The sequence below is a fragment of the Lissotriton vulgaris genome, chromosome 4_1 (assembly GCF_964263255.1).
Source record: "Lissotriton vulgaris chromosome 4_1, aLisVul1.2, whole genome shotgun sequence".
In the NCBI taxonomy this organism is placed as follows: domain Eukaryota; kingdom Metazoa; phylum Chordata; class Amphibia; order Caudata; family Salamandridae; genus Lissotriton; species Lissotriton vulgaris.
The window spans coordinates 126137164-126161873 of record NC_141691.1 but is presented as its reverse complement, the minus strand read 5'-3'; the positions used below and the strand labels follow the sequence as shown (position 1 = coordinate 126161873).

Below are 24710 nucleotides of genomic sequence, written 5' to 3'. Positions count from 1 at the left end.
GAACCGGGTTGTAAACTTTTGTGTTCAATGTAACTCTATGGGTAAAAACTGTATAAAAGGAGCGACCCACAGAACCAATTTGAAGCAGTCTCCCCAAGTTGCACGCTGTGTACTTGTCGTGATCTCTGTGTTCCCTGCAGCAAATAAACCTTGAATCTTTGACGTCCAAGGAAGTGTCCCGTGTCTCTGTGATTCGTACGCCGGAGCAGGTTACCCACGAAGGTTTCAGGTGTTGTGCCCTGGCACCGCTGGGTCTTATAGAACCCAGTCCTTCATAGTAGACATGGATAGGAAATAGGCCAGCAAGATGTCTTAGGAATGTTAAAGGGAGGACTGTGGAAAATTAATACGGTTTGGTAAACATTATCTGCGCCATCTTGCCTTCTCTCCCGATGCCACACTTTTTGTTGTGCACACCCGCCATTTTAGGTACCTTGGGCAGAACCGCCCTCTGCACGCCACTGACCCCCAGCACGGCTCTTCGCCCTCACAAGCACCCCCCCCACGCACTGGTCACCCCCGCTCTCTCATGCATGGGCCATAAACCCTCCCCATCTGCGCGGCTCTGCCTCGGAATCCTATCCTGTTCCCAGCGCGACACCTCCCTTCATCCCTTTCATGGTCCCAGGTCCTTTGATACAAACCCCCTTTTCCTGTGTGCCCGTTTGTCTTCCTCGTTCCCAGGCCGCCACCTGGCCCTGCGGATACTGTTTATTGCCCCCCCCCGTACAGTAGGAAGCTTCCCCCATTAAAGGACCCTCGAATTGATCAAAGCCCCCACCCTATGAGATCCGATCAACCCCACACATTCCGTGAATCGGCGGAATGTCCAGCTGCGCGATAATCATCACCTGTTGTGACCGGGGTGGGGACTTCAACTGTAAATATGTGTGGGAACGGGCCTGAAGGGGAGATTCCGAGGATGTCCTCTCATACTTCAAAGCATTGCAAGAATGTGTTACATGCAATAAAGATCATAAACTTGTGTATAAGAGGCCCGGCCTCAGAGAAGCGGTTAGAGCACCTTGTGACGATACTTGCTGTCCGAACTGATGTGTTTTTTCCTCCGGAGAGAATAAAACTTCTGTTTCCTGCCTTTCAGTCTCCAGCGCCTGCCTCTTTGTTTGGTAAACTTGAGTGGGTATAGAGGCGGCTAACGCCGGGCAACTTCGGAAAAGGTCTTCTGCCTGTACCTTTTTCAACAGCTTTCAGCATGGACTGCCCATTTTGTATAGCATGCGATAGCTGCAACCTTACGCCATTTAGTCACGATCCGTTCAGTGAGAATTAGCTAAATATAAATTCAACGCAATTCTGAAAAACACAATCCCATGTACTTTTCTGCTTAGACAGCCATCCTGTTTAAAGTCACACTTGCTCTCGCTTTTCCCCAACTATTGCACAGCACTCAATCACTTTATGGCTTGACTTCTCCTACATAAATAACAATGCATTCATAAATATATTCTCCATTTTATCCTATTCATGTACTGCTTTTGCTGTGGGACGGAGCATGTGATGCTGTAGCTAATGCTATGTCCCATAACCCTGTGATAGTCAGGCTACACAGAGTAGTTTAAAGTATCATGGCTAAGTGGTCAGCCCAGAGTGGAACACTAAATCCTTACCGGAGAGGGTATATATATCTCTACACTGAAATCTGAGGATATTTGAAGACCAATCGCGTTGCATGTGAGGAATTATATCGATCTCAGTTAGTGTGGGACACACTACCATATTTAATTTTGAAGTGACTTCCACAGAGAGAAGTGACGTACACAGGATTTAGCTGTGGATCACTGTCCACCAGAATTACTGTGATTTTCTGGTGCTTGAGGATGAATAGGACAAAGAGCGTTTTGTGAATCGCCTTGATAAAGTCTCAGTAGAGACGAAACACGTGTTGGCAAAACTGGCAATCATTTATGGATGTAACAACTACAATGGAATAAAAAGAAATCAATGTGAAGTAACCGCTCACTCTGGACTCTGTTCATCTCTTCTGAACTTGAATATGGAGTATTTGGCTTCAAGTGGTGAAAATGTTTAATTAATAGATTTGTAATTTTGAGGCGAACTTAAATTGTTTGTAGGTTATAAGACAAGTGGAGAGTGTGCATAAGTTGCTCTTTTCTTTTTTCGAGTGTGTTCCTTGTTGAGTAATTTGCATCTCATGGTAGTAGATGCATTGGAGTTATATTTGCACCCCAGTGACAATTGAAGACTAAAATGTATATTGATTCACACTGTATTACTTTTGATGCAGAGATAGATTAACACTTCGGATTATTTGATTGTGTGGTTCCTTTCCCTTTGAGGGAAACACTACTACCATATTCTAGTATTTCAACTCCTGAAGTTCACTGACCTTCCAGGCAGATGTATTTGCCACCAGAAAGGTCGTCTTGATGGTAAGACACTTAAGAGGGCAGGTACGAAGAGACTAAAAGGAAGCACACATTAGAAAAGTGAAAATTAATTAAGACATAACGAAGGAAGCTGGAGGAAGTAAGTGCTCCAACCCTTTAACGAACCTATTTACAATAGGGGCCTTGAAGAGAGAATGCAGAGCTGGCGGGAGAGGGAAAGCAGAAATGGCGTACAAATAACCCTTTCACTTGTCCAATGCAGAGCTCTGCTAGACCAGGGTAAGGATGAACAAAAGACAAAGGGTCAACCTTTTTGACTATACACCATGCCACAAACTTGCTCCAACAGCCAGAATATACGGTCTTGGTGGAGGGACGCTGAGCTGCCAAAATAATGGAAGGTCAAAAACTGTCAACTATTGCCACTCAATCTCCACTCAAGAAGGCGGAGCGTTGATAGGTTTGGGTGGAGAACCCTCCCCTGCTGCTGTCACAGAAGATGCTCCAGAAGAGGCAGTATGATCGGAGTACTGCCGCCCATGCTCAATAGCATTGCATTATCACCTTCATCAATGAATTTCCAATTTTTTAAAATCCGAGATTTTATTTTGGAGCTTTATGTAACGAAGTTCATCACAAAATATAACTTGTTTTCCCTGGCAACACCCGACTGAACTCTCCCTCACAACCGCGCCACTGAGCTGCCTTCATGCGCGAATCAAATGGGGAGACAGGGAAACAAATGGCGATTACTGGAAGTATGCCCTTTCAATGTGAATGTCGATCACCGTTCACTCACGCGGTCATTAAAATGGGAACTATTCAATGTGCAGGTAGGTTGTAGCAGTCAGAACTTCAGAAGCATATTAGAATAATTAAAAGAATACTTCTGAAAAGCATGTTTAAGGTCCCAAACCAACTGTGCGGAATCTAGTGGAAATAAGTAACACAATTATTCAGTATTTTCAGAATGTGCCACGTTGCTTAAAATTTCAATCAGCAACATGTTCGGTTCTACCTTTGAATCTGCTTTGCTTGAAAGGAGGAGGTCGGCAGTAAACAACCCGGCTCCTTTTATTGACGTGGCCAACCTTCACTTCAGAAAGGAAAACTGTTAATATAAGGGTTGTGGTGCATTAGCAATGTTGCTGCTGAGTGAAGAACGCATGAATACTTTGATTACAAATAAATATTTGGTGATGTTTAAGTCGATTCTGATGAAGTTCAAAGTTCCCTATTGCAAAGCAAGCAGATGAGGAGGGCAGATGGCAGCCGGAAGTATGCGCATGGATGCTAACGATGTTGTAGATTCGCTGATAAACTCTTTGCTAGTCAAGTGTTTTTATATGTTTCTTTAAAACTGTACGAGAATACATACGTGATAAATTGGCATCGGTCAAAGAGACCCTTATGAACAAAAAGTTTCACTTGATAACGCAATGTTTATCATACCAGCGTGTCCGTAAATGCCCTCCGTCCCCAGACTCTTGCAGCCTCCAAAACAAGGCACAACAGGGCGGTGCGAGCTGCGCTGCAATGCCTAATGCAGCCTGCCAAAACATCTCTCTCTGTGCTGTGTCGCTTGAGGAGGTGGTGAGCGAGAGACAATCCACCCTGCCTCACGCAGGCCCCTGGAGGCCATGACCTCACTCTGTAAACCAATCCTGGTGCTCCTCCTGCTGTTACAGCAGCGCCAGGCTTGGCTTAGGCAGGCGGGCTCACCGCACATTTCTGAGACCGGCTCAGTAATGGGTAGGTAGAGGTGCCTCTAGTGCGCATGTCCTGCTGGCCGAAGAAAGGTAGCCAGCCTGCCTGACATGCGCACTTACGACGGACAAGTGTGTGTGACTTTAGTGTGCCACTGCGTCTGTAAAGCAACTTGAGCCCCACTCACGCCTCTCCCCACTGGCTTGGCACCCACCTCAGCCGCTCTGCCCTGCTGACTCTGACTGCCAGGCAGATTTAGTGCAACACCTTAAGATGTTCCTTACTTGTTTGTTTAGTTTTGTTCACATTTGATTGGTGGGAAGGAGGCAAAAATATGAGTGGGTCAAAGCCCCAGCTCCCTAACGGATGCACCGCCCCAGATTATTGGAAATTGATGAATAACTGAAATTATACGAAACTGTTTACGAGTGAAATTTAATTTAAGTGAGCTTGCAGGAATACATTTAACTATTTCATTTCTGCATAGGAAATATGTGGTGACTGTATATCACAGGAGCTGGACGGACACAGAATGAGAAGAGCACCGTGGACTGATTACTGGTTTAAAGAGATGGACAGAAACCCTTCACGGACAGCACTGATTAAGAATACAAACCTAGCACGAAATACAATTTTAAATCAATATATTTTGAGTGTGGGACATTTATTTTTTCTAATATGTATAAGATGACCATACACCTATTCCGATTATGCAGTGTAGAAGAAGCTAGGAGCTCAGGTGAATATTCAGGATGAGTGTTATTCTTTTTAATACCATGCCAAAATATGTAATGTAGGGAGACCTTAAACACAATGGTGCTCAGGGAGAACCCCCACAGAATCCACTTCATGGAGAGGTCCAAAATAATCTTCTTGGGGGAGCTCCTCAATAAGAAACTTTTCATTACCACAAAAACATACCAGAGAACCCTGAACTTTTGGTAATAGGGACATCTGCTAATGAGAATTAGACCGAAATGGAAACAGCGCTCTGTGTGCAGCCAAGGAGGATACAGGGCTACGAGTCACCATATTTTAAGGACCAACGGGATTACCTGCCTAAAGTTTCACCCATGAGAACCACTATATGTGTATAAGGTACTTAAGAGCCTTGAAACACTAAACTTGGAGAAACGGGTCTGAGGGTAGATTGTAAATGGTCAAACAGCTAATCTCAGTCTTTGCCAAAAGAAGTTAGACCTAATGAATATGCTTCAATGAATAGGAGCTCATACCACTTAGAGGTACTATGTGAAGAAGTAATGTCGCAGAACCAGTCTTACAGATGGCAGGGTTAAAGGCTATTTTAGGTAAACAATTCTCAGAGAATACACAGCCCTGATGAGTAACAGACATGCAGATTTCTGAGGAGGTCTAAAATGTCGCCTAGCAACTAAAAAGCACCACTAAAATCTCAAGTTTAAAAATCATCTACTCTTAAAAATGTCAGACTTGAATCATGAAGATAAATGGCTAACTATTGTGTGAGAGAAGATGTACAAGATTTAATCATCTCCTTCTAAAGAGTAAAAGGGTCAGATATGTGAAAATAAGGTCACAACGTGTTAAAAATATTCAATGGGACTGAACAGCTTTAACTAGGTTAACTACGCTAACAGTGATCATGGCAACTGTAGATAAAGGATCTTACAAAATGATTTGTGAAAATGGGTCAATGAAATCATAATTTCAACAGAAAAAAAACAGCCATAACAACATGGCGAGACATATACAGATTTACCCGCCAACATGGCCAGCTAGACAGACCCAGCCAATTCCAAGAATCAGGTCATACCATTTATTAATATTTTTTTTCCTTGAGACGTAGGATAACATCTGCAATGAAGGTACATAACAGTGGGAATCTGTATTCATCATACAGTAAAAGTAATTTTAATATAATTCATTGCATTGATTTCATTTTAAGCCTAGCAGTACCATTGAACTGTGCACTAAAAAAAGAATACTCATGTACACTAACGAAAACTATGCACTACTAGTGTACAACATGCAGAGCTATTTACCTCGTTGAATAAGCTGTCTCTAAAAAAAAAAAAGATAATAAACCGTTTGCATGATTGTGGACATTTTTGATGCTCAGAGTACTATGCACATTGTTCTGGTAAATAATAACATCACCATCAAACACCACTGCCATCAACAACCACCACCAACTACAAAAAACAGAGAAACAACTACAAGACCAACAACAACAGGCACCACAGCAACAAAGTCCACCACAGCAACAACTGCCACCACAGCAATAGCTGCCACCACAGCAACAAAAGCCACCACAGCAACAAAAGCCACCACAGGAATACCAACAAATGAAGAACAGGCTTGTGGATTAGACTAATAATAATATAATATGATAGCTAATAACTATGAAAGACCGGCCCATCACACAAACCTTCAAGGAGTTTCTGCAGGCTGTTTCTCATCACATGGATATTCTCAATTCCGATGAACTGGAAGCGAATATTGGAATAATTATCTTCGTTTTCGTACCCTTTTCCAGCTGCTCGGTTTGCCATTGCGTTTAGCTGTTATGAGTTAATCAACAAAAACTGGTCATGAAGCAACAAAGAAAATAATTAGCAATCATATTGTCAACATATAATGAAAATAAAAGGCAACCAGGCACATGTTTATGCAGCCAAATACCATAATTGGACATCATTGGTGTTCGCTCTCTCTCTAAATCTACACCCCACTAAGATGGAGTCCTCCTTCTCAATGACGAAAGCATGAGATCCCAGATCTATGAGGGACAGTGATTGATATCTGCCCACCAGACTCGGTCAGAGACAGCTAGAAATCCCTTGGCTTTCACGCCCAATCAGGGCTCTCCTTTAAAGAGCACAGCACGTAAAACCGAATGCCTATTTGCTGCTCTCCTCTGAAAAATTATACCTCCTTCCAAAGTCAAATATTGCCTGCTTCAAATACTGGATAACTGATTAATTCCAACTGCTTTAGTCCCTTCCCACTAACCCCCACAATCCCCTAAGACAGCCACCCACGCTACATCTGCTAGCTCACTGGCTATTAGACGTTTGATTACATTACTACAATCCTAAGATCTTTGCTAACAAATCACAAGCATGCATCTTTTGTCATGTCTAGCCGAGTATCTAAACAAGCATCACCATGAACAGAATCTTATTACCTGGCACCAAACTCATGAACCACAGTCGGCCACAGTTAAACCACAGCCTGACAAGAGCTCTAGATTTGCCAGTAAGAAAATACTAACAAAGACCTTCACTGAATATGCCCCCAAACCCAAATAGGAGCTGCTCTCATCAATAAGACTATTATAAATGGGGTAACCCACAGGACCACTGGACCCGGGAGAACAATGGATGCATTTGAACCACATTACCTTTCCATTCCTTTACACCATCACTCATTTTTCCCAGAGCACTCACCCCTTTACTCTTTTCTCTGAGCACCAATGTTGATTAAATCACATATTCCTATGTTTTGATTAATTTCAATTCTGTGATGCAAATTAAAACACAAGAAATCATCTGTCTTTGCAGTGACGTTTGAATTTTTCATTGTAATTGAATTTGGTTCTACGTACGTGAATTTGAAATCAGTTTTCCTCTGTGACCGTTTATTTCTGTACCATCATAATTAAGAGAGCTTGCGTTTTTCCAGGTATTTAACACCTTGTCTGCGTCGAACGTTCAGCTCCAGTGCTGAACGTTCGAAAAAACGGGTGGGGCACCGTCGGCCAACGGACGTTCGCAGCACTACCAAGGTAGTGCACGTGACGACCGTTGGCCGACGGCAGCAGCCAAGGGGTTAAGAAGAGTTGTAAACGTACAAGTTCAGAAGCAGCTTCTTCCTACTACCCTGTACTCCCTTTCCTCAACTTATTAACAGTTCATTGTCCAATTTCCATTACACCAGTTTCCACCTCACTCGTGCCATGTCTCGCCTTTTTCAATCTGGCTTTCTTAATTTGAGTATTGTATGTTCAACCTTTGTTCTCAGATCCTTTGCATACTTTTTCTCTTGTCTATACACTGCCCTTATCAACTACAGAGGCACTGCTAAGGCTCTATAAAAATCAACACAAAATAACAAAGAACTCAAAAGTCTATATGGCATATTTTAGAACAAAAAACCTTAAATAACTAGTGTATTTGGTTTATGAGTAGTTGATTTTATAAAATGTATTGTTATGGTTTTAATTAACTGAAACAATAAAACTTTTTTACAAGGATAGTGTATTTGGTGTCTGAAGAGAACATAAGAGGCAGTCTTGCAATATTCAACTTGCCATATCTGCTCTCTGCCAATACGATGCAGGAAACAATCTAACCATACTCCACTACCTAAAGCTAATGCCCACCAGTCACCACAGTTATGGGCTGCTTTTTAGAGTGCCATCAACAAATCTATCACTTCTGAATCAAGACCTTTACCACACTGAGATGAAATAGTATTGAATGATGGTGCTACACACACCAAAAGTAACAAAAAGGGGTGACAGCATCTTCAGAGTTGAATGGAATGATTGTTGCACCAGGGAAAAAGAAGATCGAGATATGAAAACTAATGGAGCGTGATGGTAACACCGATGTATGATGAGTTAGAGCTTAATTGATAAAGGAAACACAAGTACAGACAAGAATTGACAAAGCCAATAGGTCTGGCTTTAAAGAAATGTTGTATGGTAATTTGAAGTATTACAAGTAAAAATCATGGGAATACATATGTTTGTGTGGAAGCAAAGAACTGTAGAATAATATTGGTGACAATTAGTAGCACTGTCAAGCCAGACCTAAAAATAAATGCAGGTTAATGAGTGTCCTCCTCCCATCTGTGCTGCTATCAGAGAAAAACAACATAAGTTATCTACTTATCTAAGACACTTTAATATCTCTTTCTAGTGTTGTGTGTGCCCCTGAAAGTTCAAGTTTGGGATGCTGCTGGATAAATAAACAAAATAATCACAACTGCCTGAAGGGCAAGCCCTTTTTTATGGAAGCAGGCAACTTCTTACTAATCAAAACATGAACTTCTGGCTCCCAACATGTGGGCGGAGCCAAAGCTCCTCATGATGATGACATAATTGCCTGGCAACAGCTGCACTGTCGAGCCAGTCCATAAAAAGAAATGGAGCCCAAAAAATGAGAATTAAAACATTTTTTAAAGATATTATATTATGTGAAAAAAGGAATACTGAATGAAAAACAATGAGTCAAACACTACATAAATGAATACACAAAATAATTCCTCCCGGCGGGAGTCCGGCGTATGGTTTCTCGGTGCATTAGGGGTTGGGAGTATAGCAGTGTTGGGTTTCCCAGTTGATTTAAGTTTTTTTCCTTGCTGTAATGTTTTACTGACATGGGATGCAAAATTATACCTCTGCAAAACACAACACCTGGTACACTATATCCTTAAAAGGTTTTCGTTATAGAATGTGATATGCAATAGCACTATTGGTAATATGGCATTGTGCATGATGTTAGTGTTGCTAGAGTAATTACAAAAAATAACAAAGAACACAACACCTGGTACGCTATACCCTTAAATGTTTTCCTTTATAGAATGTGATATGCAATAGCACTATTGGTAATATGGCATTGTGCATGAGGGTAGTGTTGCTAGAGTAATTACAAAAAATAAGAAAGAACAAGTAAAAAAACCAATACTTTTTCCCTGATTGGCTCCCTTGTCAGCTTGAACTGCATCTGCAGCCTTTGCAAATGGCATATTAGATTTTTTTTCCGTATATATGTAGAGAGAATGAGTATGGTAGTCTAAAATACCATCTATAAAAAAACACTTGCAAGATCACGATCCCCGCCATGAAAGCTAAAGACGGTCCCCCCGAAGGTATTATTTCCTATAAAAAAAATGTTTGTGTTGACATTTTTTATTAAAATTTGCAGATGAAAATACGAATACAAATGTAGTAATAAATCAGAATAATATTATGATAAATGGAAGAAAATACAAATGAGAAGAAAACTCACATAAGGCATAACAAGTAACTGCCAGTCTTATAGCAGCCCTGGAATCTCTTAATCTGTCATTAAAGAAGACAGGTCACACGCACAGGGCAGGCCATACGTTAGATGCCATCTTTTCTAATATATGTGAGCTGACAGTCGACCCCCCTCAAGCACTTGGCTGGACCGATCACCTGGCTTTACAATTCCGGGTGATGCCTGTGCCAGTAACCAAGCAGACACAGGGGCAGGAGACATCTCGCAGACCATGGGCAAGAGTAACGCCGGCCACGTTTGGGCAGGCCTACTCAGACCCTGCTGCTAACTTAGATGCGGATCCCAACTTGGCCTGGTCAAAACTAGAGGGAGCTATCCAGGTAGCCCTGGATATTGTAGCCCCTCTTAAAAAGGTAACCGTTCAGGAAAGGGCAGCCCCTGCCCCCTGGTACACGGCCACCCTTATGAAGGAGAAGGCCACTTGCAGAGTTCTAGAGAGGAGATGGAGGAAGTCAAAGGATGACTCAGATAAACTTTGCTACCGAAATGCCCACAAACTTTACCTCAACAGCTGCAATGCAGCAAGAAGATCACACTTGGGTATTCGCATTACAGAGGCAAAAAGCTCCTCTAGGGAACTATATAAGATCCTGAAGGAGTTTACAAATCCCAAAATTCAGAATGTGTCACCCCCTGCCACCCAGGCTCTTTGTGATGAGCTGGCCAGCTACTTTACTCAAAAGATCGATCTGATCTATCAAAACATCAACATGGAGGAAGAGGAGCAGGCTGAGGGACAACCACTCAACGCTCTGCGGCCGATTGGCGAGCCCTCTTCAGGGCTCGATGCCTTCTCGTCTGTAACAAAGGAGCAAGTAGGCTCTCTTTTAACCCTTTCGCTGCTGATGACGAGCTCAGCTCGTCATCACCCACGGGTGTCGTGTGCTGATGACGAGCTGAGCTCGTCATGGAAACAGCAAAATGGCAATTTGCAGCACAGGGCAAAAATCCCCGCAGCAGCCATGTGGTTAAGCCAGGTAAAATCGGGGTCACCGCTGGATCCAATACCGCCAGCTGTTATGGCGACCCTTAGCCCGGTGCTGGCAGGTGCGCTCTCCAAAATATATAATATCTCTCTGGAGACGGCTATCTTCCCGAATACGTGGAAAATAGCACGTGTAAAGCCACTGCTAAAAAAAGCATCAGCAGACCCTAATGAGTTGCCGAACTACAGACCGATTTCGCTTCTCCCCTGCTGCTCGAAGGTCCTGGAAACCTTATTAAACCAACAATTATCCCTCTATCTGGAACAAAATAACCTCCTGGATCCCTCACAGTCCGGCTTCCGTGCATCACATAGCACGGAGACCGCACTGTTGGAGGTGACGCACACCATAAGATTGACTCTGGACAGAGGAACCCCAGTGATCCTAGTCCTCCTTGATCTGTCAGCGGCATTTGATACCATCTCGCATAAGCAGCTGCTGGACAGATTAGGGGGGATTGGGGTGAAGGGTAGGGCACTTAAGTGGTAGAAAGCTTCCAAACGGGCCGCACACAGAGCATCCAGTTAGACACTTCTGTATCGCAAACCATAGAGTTGGACAGGGGGGTCTCGCAAGGGTCCGTCCTGAGTCCTACTTTGTTCAATGCATACATGACCCCCCTGGCCGATATCATCAGAGGCTATGGCTTTGCGACTATCTCATACGCGGATGATACGGAACTAATCCTCCCTATTGAGGATGACATTATCGCAACTCAATTAAAATTTAGGAGCTGCATGTCTAGCATCGCCAGTTGGATGAGGAAACATTTTTTACAACTTAATTCCTCAAAAACAGAGATTCTACTGTTCGGGAAGGCCAAAACCATTTGGTCTCCGGAATGGTGGCCCTCTGAGCTGGGAGAATCCCCCCCCCCCTAGGAGCTTGGCCAAGAATCTGGGCGTAAGAATAGACGATAAATTGTCTATGGAGGAGCAGGTGAAGACTGTGGCTGGGACCTGTTTTGGCACCATTAGGATGCTTAGGAAGGTTTTCCCCTGGGTTCCCTTATCAGCAAGAAAAATCCTTACCCATTCACTCCTTGTGAGTCGGCTGGACTACGGTAATTCACTGCTGGTGGGGGCGAGGGAGGATCTCCTATTAAGGCTCCAGGTGGTGCAGAACACGGCAGCCAGTCTTGCCCTTAACAAACCAGCACGGACACCTTCTGCTCCTTTGTTGAATCAGCTACACTGGCTCCTGGTTAAGAAGCGAGCCATTTTCAAGATGCTTTGTGTGGCTTTTAGCTCACTACAGGGTAGGGGCCCGGCGTATTTCAAAAACAAAATTTGTTGGTATCAGCCTGTGCGACAATTAAGATCTGGTAATGCTAACTTTCTGTGCTCTCACAGAATACACAAGGCAAAGATGGGCGGCAAAGCCTTTTCCCATCTGGCAGCCAGCCACTGGAACAAACTACCTCAGAACATCAGAGCCTGTAACAATATCATCTTGTTTAAGAAACTTCTAAAGACATGGCTCTTTTAGTAGCATTCGCCTAGTCTGACCTCTTCCTCGAAGCGCCAAGAGATCCCTTCGGGGATGATTCGTTGCGCTACATAAATCCGCAAGTAAAGTAAAGTAAAGTATGAGGAAACAAAATTAACATATATTCCATAATCCTATATGTGGTAAGAATGGGAAGAATAATAGGTAAACTATACTATAGATGAAAAGATAAAGAAAAGAAAGAAAAAAGAAAAGAAAAGAAAAGAAAGGAGAAGGGAAAGAAAGTAGGAAAAGAAAAGAAAGGAAGAGATTACCAGAGTACCAAGAACAGATAAGAAGAGAAGTGGAACAAAGGAAGGAGAAAAGGCATCAATAGTAAAGTAACAGGGAGGGGATCATAGAGAGAATAGAGTTAAGCAGAAACAGTATGTGTAGAAGAAGAAGGAGTAGGAGCAGAGTCATCGTCCACAGTGGTTTCCAGGAAAGGGGACCAAATTTGGAGAAAAATGGAAGCCTGATCTTGTAAATTATAAATTGTGCGTTCATGGAAAGCTGTTTGCATCATTGCCACCAACCACTCTTCCTGAGAAGGAGCCGAGGGGGATTTCCAGTGGCGTAGTATACACATTTTTGCCGTAGCCAAATCAGTATGAAGAAGACGAATTTGCTGTTTAGAAAGTTTCGGGAATCCTCGAAAATCGTGTAAAATAATGTTGGCAGGTGTAAAAGGTAAAGGTAATGACATTGTAGAAGCCAATGTCTTCCTCACAAAAAGCCAAAAGGATCTAGTACGAGGACACTCGCAAATGATATGTGTAATATCACATCCGGAAGCAGAACATCTCCAGCAGGAAGTATGTAATAACAACTTAGCTTGGTGTAATTTAACAGGAGACCAATGCCATTCATGGATAATTTTGAAAATACAGAATTGAGACGAGCTTCCCGAACCCCCTTATTTCCTATACATTTTAAAGTATTGTCAAACACGCAGGCTATAACGAAACACCATTTTTTATTATTTAAAGTTTTGTATCAAGCTACATGTCTCCTTGTGGTCCGTTGTGAGCGCTAAGGGTCCTAGGTACACGTGTGAATATGCCTGGTGATGGGGTGTGAAAGTCCGTTCAGAACGTGCCACATAAGGAAACATTACTAAATTGTAATCCAATTTCTGCACCAGGGTATTGCCGTTGAGTTCATAAAAGGTAGGCTCTAGGAACATAGTCTTTAAGAAATATTCCCACTTTCCAATAAACCGAATAAATAGAAAGCATGTACAACTAGGCAATATTTATAGCCTTTCTCAAATTAGCAAAAATAGAAGACACACAGTATATTTGGATGAAACCACTACGTTGGAAACTGTGTGTTTCATTATAAAGAAAAAGCACGAAATAGCGGCCTTGTATAAAGCACTACACCAAAATGCTGCTTAAGAACCTCAGAAGGCTGCACCATCACATTATGCCCAGTAGGGTGTAAGTTATGCAGCTTGGTTTTGGAGCAAGGGAAAATATACAGTTTAAAGTCTGTGGCCCTAAATCATAGAACTGGGCAGGGCTTTCATGCATTCAGAGCCAATACCAAAAGCGAAGAACTACGATCCTTCTTCCTTCTTCTCTTATATTCCGGAGACGTAGAATAGAGAGTAACAAGCGAGCACAATCTTAATGGTGGAATAACAGCCATAGACTGTACGGCTAGGACAAATAAGTTACGAAGAGAAGTCAGCACAATCAAAGTTTCTGGCCTGGAGTGCAAATCCAGACAACCTGATCAGCAGCCTCTTGTGAGACAGAAGAGACAACTTACAAGGGTCTGGTTATGATCAACGAGAAAGCTATTCTGGGGCAATAAGAATAATTTATGTGTTGTTGAGTCTAAAGTTTGAGTACTCTGGGAAGACATGCGATAAGAGAAAAAGCATTGTGAAATACTCTTGACCAGTCTGTCAAAAGCACATTCCACAGGCTGTGAGAAATATGAAGGAAAAGTGAGGCATTGTATGCTTCCTTCTGATGCACACAAGTCCATTTTCAAGTTGCCAGTAAAATGAAAAAATATCCACAAGCTCATTGCTGGCTAAAACTCATTTGTGTTATTCTAACAAATTGTGACTCAGTCCTCTGCTTTGGAGTTCTACAGCTCTGGACGATGGACTGCGGTCAGTCAAGTTCTCCTCACCAGCATTTAAAGCCAAATTGGTTGATCTTCCTAGGAAAGCACTCTTGACACTGTGCCTTCCAACTTTTTCAAACAATACATGAGGACATGCTGTCCTTTTGCAGCTTAGAGTATCTGAAGGAGGGACAAGAGGCAGCTAAAGTGCTCTCTGCTCCAGCATGCTGATGTGGAAGCCATTTTTCATGGAGCACAACAGCCCATGGTCTTAAGAGTTTTCATGTGAGCAGCCAAGTGTCCAAAGAGTTATCACCACTATTTCTGAAGCCCAGAGAGTAGGTTAACCCCCCTGCCTCACAACCTTAGAATGCAGAGTGTGGAAAGACAATTATACTTTGTCATTCCCATTTCCTGACTTCAATCAAACTATCCCCCACCCCCCAACTTCAGTCTGACCCACCTAGTTCAGCATTGTAGGATTCAATCCCTTCAATGGAATCCGAGGAGGAGAGCTGGAAACCCTTGTTTTGTACACATTCTGTACCACTTCTAATACTCACATATCCTATTTAATTTCCTGCGGTACAGAGAGCACCATCCTGTGTGCTCGTCGATGGAGGCAGGATGATGGGAGTGATTTCTTTTGGCAGAGGAAGGTGATTTGCCATTCCATCTTTATTGCTAACACTTTTGACACAAAGAACTGCTGTGCTTTTGCTCTTGTAGGGGTCTTTTCCAGAATGCTATATGTCATAGTTATTTCCCCTTGGTGAAACTTTTTAACTCCAAAGTCATTGGTCTTCTTGTCTGCCAACTTGCAAGTTAGCACTCTAGTCGCTTACATCACCAGGGCTATATTAAGCCCGATGAAGCGACCGCGCGCAGCGGGCGCGCTAAAAGCAAGCCCGTCTGCGCCCCTCCGGGACCAGGGGCCAGAACCCCTGTCTGTTCCTCATCAGGAAAATTACGGTACAGCCCAAATTTACTTAAATCTCTTAACTTATCTTTAGATCCTGTCTGCTTACATTCTATCGCTCCTGACCGATGGAATCATAGGTGTAAGCATTGTTCACATAATTTTCAGGACCTTGGTCCTATTAACTTATATGCAGCTAAAACTTATAACATTTTAAAGTTATTTTTATTGAATTGTTGCTCCCAACCAAAACATTCGGTGGAAATATCCCTGTTCCTCATGGAGGAAAGTCCTGATGTTCTGTTCCTAACGGAAACGTGGCTGCATACAGCCACTGATCCAGATATAGGACCAGACCTCCCCTCTGGTTACACAATACACAGACTTGATCGAACCCATGGTAAAGGGGGTGGAATTGCTATTATTTTAAAAAATCATTTTACTTGCAGAATTCTGGGGAGTCCTCTCTCAAATTGCGAAAATTTTCATTTCTCAAATGGATTCAATCCTACGCTAACCTTTTCAGGGATTTTGATCTATCGCCCCCAGGACCTGTAGGCAATTCTGTGACTCACTCATAGACACAGCCTCTAAATTAGCAACTTCCACCGGCAATTTGACTATTCTTGGAGATTTTAATATCAATTTCGATTATATGAATTCTAAGCTTGCAATTGAATTGATTTCAGACTTAGCAGCTTTACAGCTAACGCAAATAGTTCAACTATCAACGCATTCAAAAGGACATCTTTTAGACCCTATTTTCTCTGGCCTGATGGAGTTATCCTGCCAATTACCATTACCCATTCCTTGGTCGGATCATTCCCTCATCCCTTTTTTATGGTCCCCTGCCTATGTTGCTCCCCCAACTCAACTGGTTCAAACTAAGTCCCGATGCTGGTCAAAACTCCCACTGGACTCCTGGAGAGGAACTTTGGAGAAATTTAAGCCTGTTCTTAAGTCAGATCCGATAGTGGCCAATGCGAAATTTGAACATTGGATTAACAATTCTCTGGACTCAGTTTTCCCTAAAACTACTATCAAGCTGCAGAAAGGTCCCAATAAAGCGGTCTGGTATACTCCAAAGCTTCGAGAACTGAAACAATTGTGCAAAAAAGCAGAGAGAGGTTGGAGAAGGAACTTTTCCTTAGCCAAGAAGCAGGAATATAAAAATGCCATTAAAATTTATAAAACGGAAATTAGAAATACCCAAGCTCTCTATTATGAGAAGACTATAGTTTCTGCTGCTAATTCCCCTCGAGAAACCTTCCAAATTGTTAAGAAATTAATGAATGCCCCCTCCTCCTCTGATTCTGCCGCCACATCAGACCAGATCTGTAATGAAATGGCGGAATTTTTTCAAAATAAAATTAAGAATATTTATGAATGTTTCTCCTCCACTGAAGAACTTAATTTCACTCTTCATGATAAGCCCTCCATAGAAGGCAAGGAAATAAGTCTAGCGGCCTTTCCTACAATGGACTACAACTGTCTGCTAGCGATGGTTGATCGAGTAAAAAGCAGATCACCGAGTGACCCCGCCCCACTTAGTATTCTTAAGCAGGTAGTGGAGACAGTTGGCCCGGTCCTCCTAGACGTGGTTAATTCTTCTATTGTGTCCGGAGTAGTCCCCCCTTTCTGGAAAAAAAGCCATGGTGAGAGCTCTTTTGAAGAAACCCACTTTAGATTCTGACTGTTTGGCCAACTACCGTCCGATTTCTCTTCTTCCAGGAATAAGCAAGATGCTGGAGAAGTATGTAAATATCACCCTCTCCGCCTACTTAGAATTTAATCATCTTCTTCAACCAACCCAAACAGGATTCCGTCCCGGTCACGGCACAGAGACCGCTCTGTTAGCGGTCTTGGAAGAATCAAGAAACATTCTTGATTCTGGAGGATCTTTTGCCGTGATTCTACTAGATCTAAGTGCGGCATTCGATATGGTGAATCACCGAATCTTGATTGACCATCTTAGAAATCTAGGGGTGACGGGAACAGCGTTAACCTGGCTGAGGTCTTTCTTGGAAGCTTAGGGAGCTTATGCCAAATGCGTCTGGCAAAGTCATGTAGCCCAGCGATGGCCCTTTGTAAAATCTCCCCACTTTTCATGATCAAAGGTTTCCCAAATAGACCAGAGTTAAGTAGCAATCCCAGATAAGACATATTTTCCACTCTAGTTAAGGTCTGACCCTGTGCTGAAAGACTGCAGAATGTTGTATTCTTGGAGCCTCTCACCATAAAATTTGATTTCTTAAAATTGGTAGATAAATACAAACTATTCACAAAATCAATACATGTGTCTAAAAGTTGTCGGAAGTTCCTGGCTGTGCGCACAATTAAAACTGCATCTTCGGCATATAGGACTACTGGGATCGCTCTTCCACCAACTCAAGGAACATCTGGGCTGATGTCTGAAAGCACCTCCTCCAGCCATAATAAACAAGCATTTACAATGCAACGGTCTCGCCTTTGCAAAAGTTAGAGCTATTGGCATTGTAAAGGACACATTTTTTATTTATGTGTTGGTTTTGAAAACAGATAAATAAATGGCATTGTCATTTACAATGCCAATAGCTTAATCTCCCGCAAATACAAGACCTATTGCATTTGCACCCACACACACAGAGCCACACACACATAGATGTGGTGGAGGTGGTGGTGGTGGATCTGGTGGATGTGGTGTTGGATGTGGTGGAGTTGGATGTGGTGGTGGTGGGTGGATGTGGTGGGTGGATGTGGTGGTGGTGGGTGGATGTGGTGGTGGTGGGTGGATGTGGTGGTGGTGGATGGATGTGGTGGTGGTGCAGGTGGTGGATGTGGTGGTGGTGGACGTAGTGGTGGTGGACGTAGTGGTGGATGTAGTGGTGGATGTAGTGGTGGTGGATGTGGTGGTGGTGGATGATGTGGTGGTGGATGTGGTGGTGGATGTGGTGGTGGTGGGTGGATGTGGTGGTGGTGGGTGGATGTGGTGGTGGTGGGTGGATGTGGTGGTGGTGGATGGATGTGGTGGTGGTGCATGTGGTGGTGGTGGATGTGGTGGTGGTGGATGTAGTGGTGGATGTAGTGGTGGATGTAGTGGTGGATGTAGTGGTGGATGTAGTGGTGGATGTAGTGGTGGTGGATGATGTGGTGGTGGATGTGGTGGTGGTGGATGTGGTGGTGGTGGTGGATGTGGTGGTGGTGGTGGATGTGGTGGTGGTGGTGGATGTGGTGGTGGTGGTGGATGTGGTGGTGGTGGTGGATGTGGTGGTGGTGGTGGTGGATGTGGATGTGGTGGTGGATGTGGTGGTGGTGGTGGTGGTGGATGTGGTGGTGGTGGTGGTGGTGGATGTGGTGGTGGTGGAGGATGCGGCGGTGGTGGATGTGGAGGTGGAGGATGTGGTGGTGGATGTGGTGGTGGTGGATGTGGTGGTGGTGGTGGATGTGGTGGTGGTGGTGGTGGATGTGGTGGTGGTGGTGGTGGATGTGGTGGTGGTGGTGGATGTGGTGGTGGTGGATGTGGTGGTGGTGGATGTGGATGTGGTGGTGGATGTGGTGGTGGTGGTGGATGTGGTGATGGAGGATGCGGAGGTGGTGGATGTGGAGGTGGAGGATGTGGTGGTGGAGGATGCGGCGGTGGTGAATGTTGCGTGGTGGATGTGTACAAGTAAAGCCATTGCTATCTGATGGCACCCACATTGCAAGCAGGAAAGTAAACTCTGTAAGACCGGAAAGCCACCATCTTAACTAAAGTGAAGCTAGAGGGTTCAAGCTGACCCCGGGATAGAAGAAAAGAAGAAACCGATCCTCTGTGCAAAATTACAATGGTTACTGGAACTCTGCAAGAGATGAAACCCATGTGTGCGTGAAAAACAAAGCTTAAAACTGAATGGTGGGATCCCCCGGTGTACGCACCTTAAATGGTGCTATGTTAAACTTACACTTAATGGCAACATACAGAAAACCGGATGAAGTGAGAGTCACAAACTACCGCACAAAATGCTGCCCAATCCTATGGTTAATTGCAATGACCAAAATGTCAAGAGTAGAAAGTGACCACACAAACCCAAATGAGTGTTGGATGAAGAACGGAAAATACCTGACTGCCAACTCGATGAACAAAAAACTGCCAACGAAAAGAACATAATTGTACACACAGCACGAGGCGGGATGCTCCACGCGGAATGACCCAGGCTAAAGTGAGCTCATGGTAACGTACCTGAAATGTCATACGAAATTTTGCGACTGTCTACGAACTTGAAAAGCGAACTTTGAGCGGGCACAAGATCAGAGACTACTTAAATCTCGTACCTCAGTGCAACAAATCACGGCCAGTCACATGACGGGGACGTTGACTTCTGACAACACTGTCGGCCATCTTAGAGCAGTACCAAGAACAATAGTTGGAAAGAGAAAATATATCATACTCTAAGTAATAACGAAATGGAAGATACGGTTCTTTTTACATTGTGTACATGTGTGATGGAAAAATGAAACTGAATGGTGATGGTATAAAATGAACCGAGTGAAAGAACACTGCTCATGCGGGAATAAAACCAATAAATCCCTATATGGTGCGCCGCGAACACGGCCAATCTAATGTCGTAACCATAGATGTGCTTCAATACTGTCGGCCATGTTGAAAAAGGAGATCTATACATGACGAGAAAGAGCCATACTATGGACCCTATCTGATAGAAGCAGTGTAAAGAACTGAGAAACGGTAGGTAAACAAGCGCTCGCCATCTCTAAGCCCCGTCCTTTTCAGACTGGGGGGCGTGTTTTTCTTTCGCCCCTCTTTTCCATTGGCTGGAGGAGAGGAGAGAAAGAAATGAAAAAAAACACGCCCCTCAATCCGAAAAGGACCGGGCTTACAGAGAAAAGAGAACGTCACAGAGACCTCTTCTCCAATGGCTGGCCGTCGTTTAGGAGGTCAGCCAATGGAGAAAAGGGGCAGGGTTTACCCTCGCTACTCTGAGACATTAAGTCTCGCTGGCGAGACTGCGCATGCGCGCAGCCTACGCCAGTCTTGACCTAAAAAGGGTCAAGAATACAGCCTTAGCGGATGCCTTTTTTTAATTCAAAGAACTTGGTGTATTTACCCTTAGGTCCAAGTCTGACCACCCCTGTCAGAACACTATGTAGGTCTCTAATAAAATAAACAAGTGTCTGATCCACACCCACGGACTCCACCTCAGCCCAAAGCTTATCTTTGTTGACACAGTCAAAGGTTGAACTGAGGTCCATTCACCACTAAATGAGTGCCCCGCGAATAAACATTCATATCATTTCCCACTAAAAGAAAAGAGAGTAACACAAATAAACATGAATATCATTCACCAATAAAGGAGGAGTGCACCACAAATAAACACGATCATTCACCACTGAAGGAGGAGTGCACCATGAATAAACATGCATGCCATTCACCATGAAAAGAATGCAATGTGAATAACCATGCATGCCATTCACCACTAAAAGAGTGTACCACGAATAAACATACATGCCATTCACCACAAAAAGAGGCATCGCAAATAAACATGCATGCCATTTACCATGAAAAGACTGCAATGTGAGTAAACATACATGCCATTCACCACTAAAAAAGTGCAAAGCAAATAAACATGTATGCCTTTCATAACCAAAAGGCCCATTACAAATAATCATGCATACTATTTACCTCTAGAAGAAAATAGTACACTGCAAATAAACACGCGTGCCATATCTCAATAGCAAAGTTTGCCAATTTATTTATAACGGAGTGCACCAAACACAAACCTGGAGGCCATCTTGATTAAAAGAATGCACCACAAAAAAACATGTATGAAATTCGTCACTAATAAAGCGCGCCCTAAGTAAATATGCATGCCTTTCATCAGTAAAAAAGTGCACCTCAAATAAACATGTATGCCATTCATCAGTAATTCAGTGTGTCGTAAACAAATATGCATGCCACTCATCAATAATACAGTGGGTCGTAAACAAATATGTATATCATTCATCAGTAATAAAGTGTGCCGTAAACAAATATGTATGTCATTCATCAGTAATAAAGTGCGCCGTAAACAAATATGCATGCCATTCATCAGTAATAAAGTGTGCTATAAACAAATATGCATGCCACATATCTGAAATACAGTGTGCCGTAAACAAATATGCATGCCACTCATCGGTAATACAGTGTGTCGTAAAAAATTATGCATGCCATTCATCAGTAAAAAAAGTGTGCCGTAAACAAAATATGCATGCGTTTCATCAGTAATAAAGTGTGCCGTAAACAAATATGCATGCCACTCATCAGTAATACAGCGGGCTGTAAACAAATATGCATGCCACTCATCATTAATACAGCGGGCCGTAAACAAATATGCATGCCACTCGTCAGTAATACAGTGTGCCGTAAACAAATATGCATGCCACTCGTCAGTAATAGTGTGCCGTAAACAAATATGCATGCCACTCATCAGTAATACAGCGGGACGTAAACAAATATGCATACCATTCATCAGTAATAAAGTGTGCCGTAAACAAATATGCATGCCACTCATCAGTAATACAGTGTGCTGTAAACAAATATGCATGCCACTCATCATTAATACAGCGGGCCGTAAACAAATATGCATACCACTCATCGGTAACACAGAGGGCCGTAAACAAATATTCATGCCACTCATCATTAATATAGCGGGCCGTAAACAAATATGCATGCCACTCTTCGGTAATACAGCGGGCCGTAAACAAATATGCATACCATTCATCAGTAATAAAGTGTGCCGTAAACTAATATGCATGCCATTCATCACTAACAAAGTGCATTGTGAACAAACATGCATGCCATTCACCGCTAAAAGAGTGTACCACCAAAAAACGTTCTGGTCATTCCTCAATAAGAGAAAAGAGTACACCGAAATAAACATGCACGGCATTCATTAGTAAAACCGTGCATCACAAATAAACATGTATGCCATTCATCACTAATGAATGAACGAAATGGGAATTCTAAAATGCACGGCTACGTCATTGAGTGTCCCGACGCTACGCTTACGCCCACTCTCTCAGCCACCTAGGCTTCAAAAATAAATACCAGGAGTCATTATATTCTCCATTCCTCTTTAGGACCAGTCCTTCCTCTGTCCTTACAGATTGTGAATTTAAAAGAAATAAACAAATAATAAAAATAAAGAAACAGTACCTACCGTCCTGCCCTACCAGCTTTAGCATCCGGCAAATCCTACCAGAGTCCTGCCACCTTTGCTTTCACACCTCCCAGTAGCCACCCTCACCAGTACGCCCAGAGGTTTTTATTTCATTTTTCATAAAGGTAAATACATGATGTCCTGCTGCCATCCCTCATATGAAAAGAAGACAAATACACATCGCATCTGCCGCCCACAGCCTTCCCGGTTCGGCTCTTCCAACATTACAATGTTTGCATATTTTATTGCAAGGTGTTCCCTATCCCTCAAAGCCCTGGTACTATAATGTAAATTAGTGCCAGTCATATCTGTGAGCAGCTCTTACCTTTGGCCTTGTGTCTACAACATACATGAAAGGGCTCCCTGGGTTGGCACTGCTGATGGCTTGCAGCATCTGTTCATCCTCCACACAACGAGCGCTGAACCCAGCAAGTGGCTGGCTGCACCGACAGATTGCAGCCTGCAAGAGAAAAGGGGTTGTATCAAAAGATGGGTCACACAGGAAAGCCGTTCTCTTCCTCCTTGGCAACTTTATTTTGGTTGTTAACGGGTACCTTGCATCTTACATTCTCCCACAACAAGAGATGATAACACTGGTAGAATATACCAACCTAAAATCACAACCTTTAAGCGCCTTCAAAATCACAAAGTGCAAACCTATTAACAACAGCAGCAGCTTCACCACTTTACATACATTCATGGCAAAGAAGCAACACGTACAGTCCTCCTCCCCACTCACTATCCAGACTGCATCGACAGACGTAACACAATTTATCGATGCTCCAAACAAAAATGGTCTGTTTTCGTACACTTTTTGGATTCTGCGCAACACATATACACCATCTCCCTCACACAGGCTAAGTTCAACAATACCAGCACACGGTCTGCTTTTTGCCCCTATTCAACAGCCATGACCTACAAATGCGCCGCCAGCCATTAGACCTTCTCTAAACACAGATGACAGAAAAATCAAAATATTTTGTTTTCCATTCAATCCATATTCGGATGACACATAGCCACAAACTCAGCCGTGCTCCATCAAATTGAATCTGAATACACTCCTTTGACCACTCTGCATGCAGGAAAAACCAGTAATCGTGCCCAGTGCCCCACATGAATACCATCATCAGTTCCAGCAGGTGAATACGTTCATCAGGCCCTGGCACACGCAGCAAACTAATGCCTCTTCGGTTCAAACAGGTGAATAGAGTCACAGGGGCCCAGTGCCCCAGTGGAGTACAATCATTACACCCAGTAGGTGATTGTATTAATCGAGCCCTGGCGCATAGAGTGAACCCATGCATCCTATGGCTGCAAGTGAATACATTCAAGGGGCCCTGGCGCATAGAGTGAACCCAAGCATCCTGTGGCTGCAGCCAGGCGCATTCATGGGGCCCTGGCACATAGAGTGAACCCATGCATCCAAGGGACTACATTCAAGGGGCCCAGGTGCATAGAGTGAACCCATGCATCCTGTCCCTGCAAGTGAATACATTCATGGGGCCCTGGCACATAGAGTGAACCCATGCATCCAAGGGACTACATTCATGGGGCCCTGGCTCATAGAGTGAACCCATGCATCCTGTGTCTGCACGTAAATCCATTATTCAGGCCCTAGTGCATATAGTGAACCCATGCATTCTGTGCCTGCACGTAAATCCATTATTCAGGCCCTGGCGCATAGAGTGAACACATGCATCCGGTGTCTGCAAGTGGATCCATTATTCAGGCCCTAGTGCATATAGTGAACCCATGCATCCTGTGTCTGCAAGTGAATACATTCATGGGGCCCTGGCGCATAGAGTGAACCCATGCATTCTGTGCCTGCAAGCGAATACATTCATGGGGCCCTGGTGCTTAGAGTGAACCCATGCATCCTGTGTCTGCAAGTGAATCCATTATTCAGGCCCAGGCTCATAGAGTGAACCCATGCATTCTGTGCCTGCAAGTGAATC

At 43.5% G+C, this 24710-nt stretch overlaps 1 protein-coding gene across 2 annotated transcripts in view; it reads right to left on the bottom strand.

Moving 5' to 3' along the window:
- MTMR8 (myotubularin related protein 8) overlaps positions 1-24710 on the bottom strand; it is a 682512-nt gene that overhangs the window by 240813 nt on the left and 416989 nt on the right. For both annotated transcript variants that reach the window (XM_086918376.1, XM_086918377.1), the window contains 2 exons: positions 23081-23215; positions 6487-6619 (listed from right to left, as the gene is read on the bottom strand). In XM_086918376.1, the coding sequence (XP_086774502.1) occupies positions 6487-6619; positions 23081-23215 (268 nt within the window). The remainder of the gene's footprint in view (positions 1-6486; positions 6620-23080; positions 23216-24710) is intronic.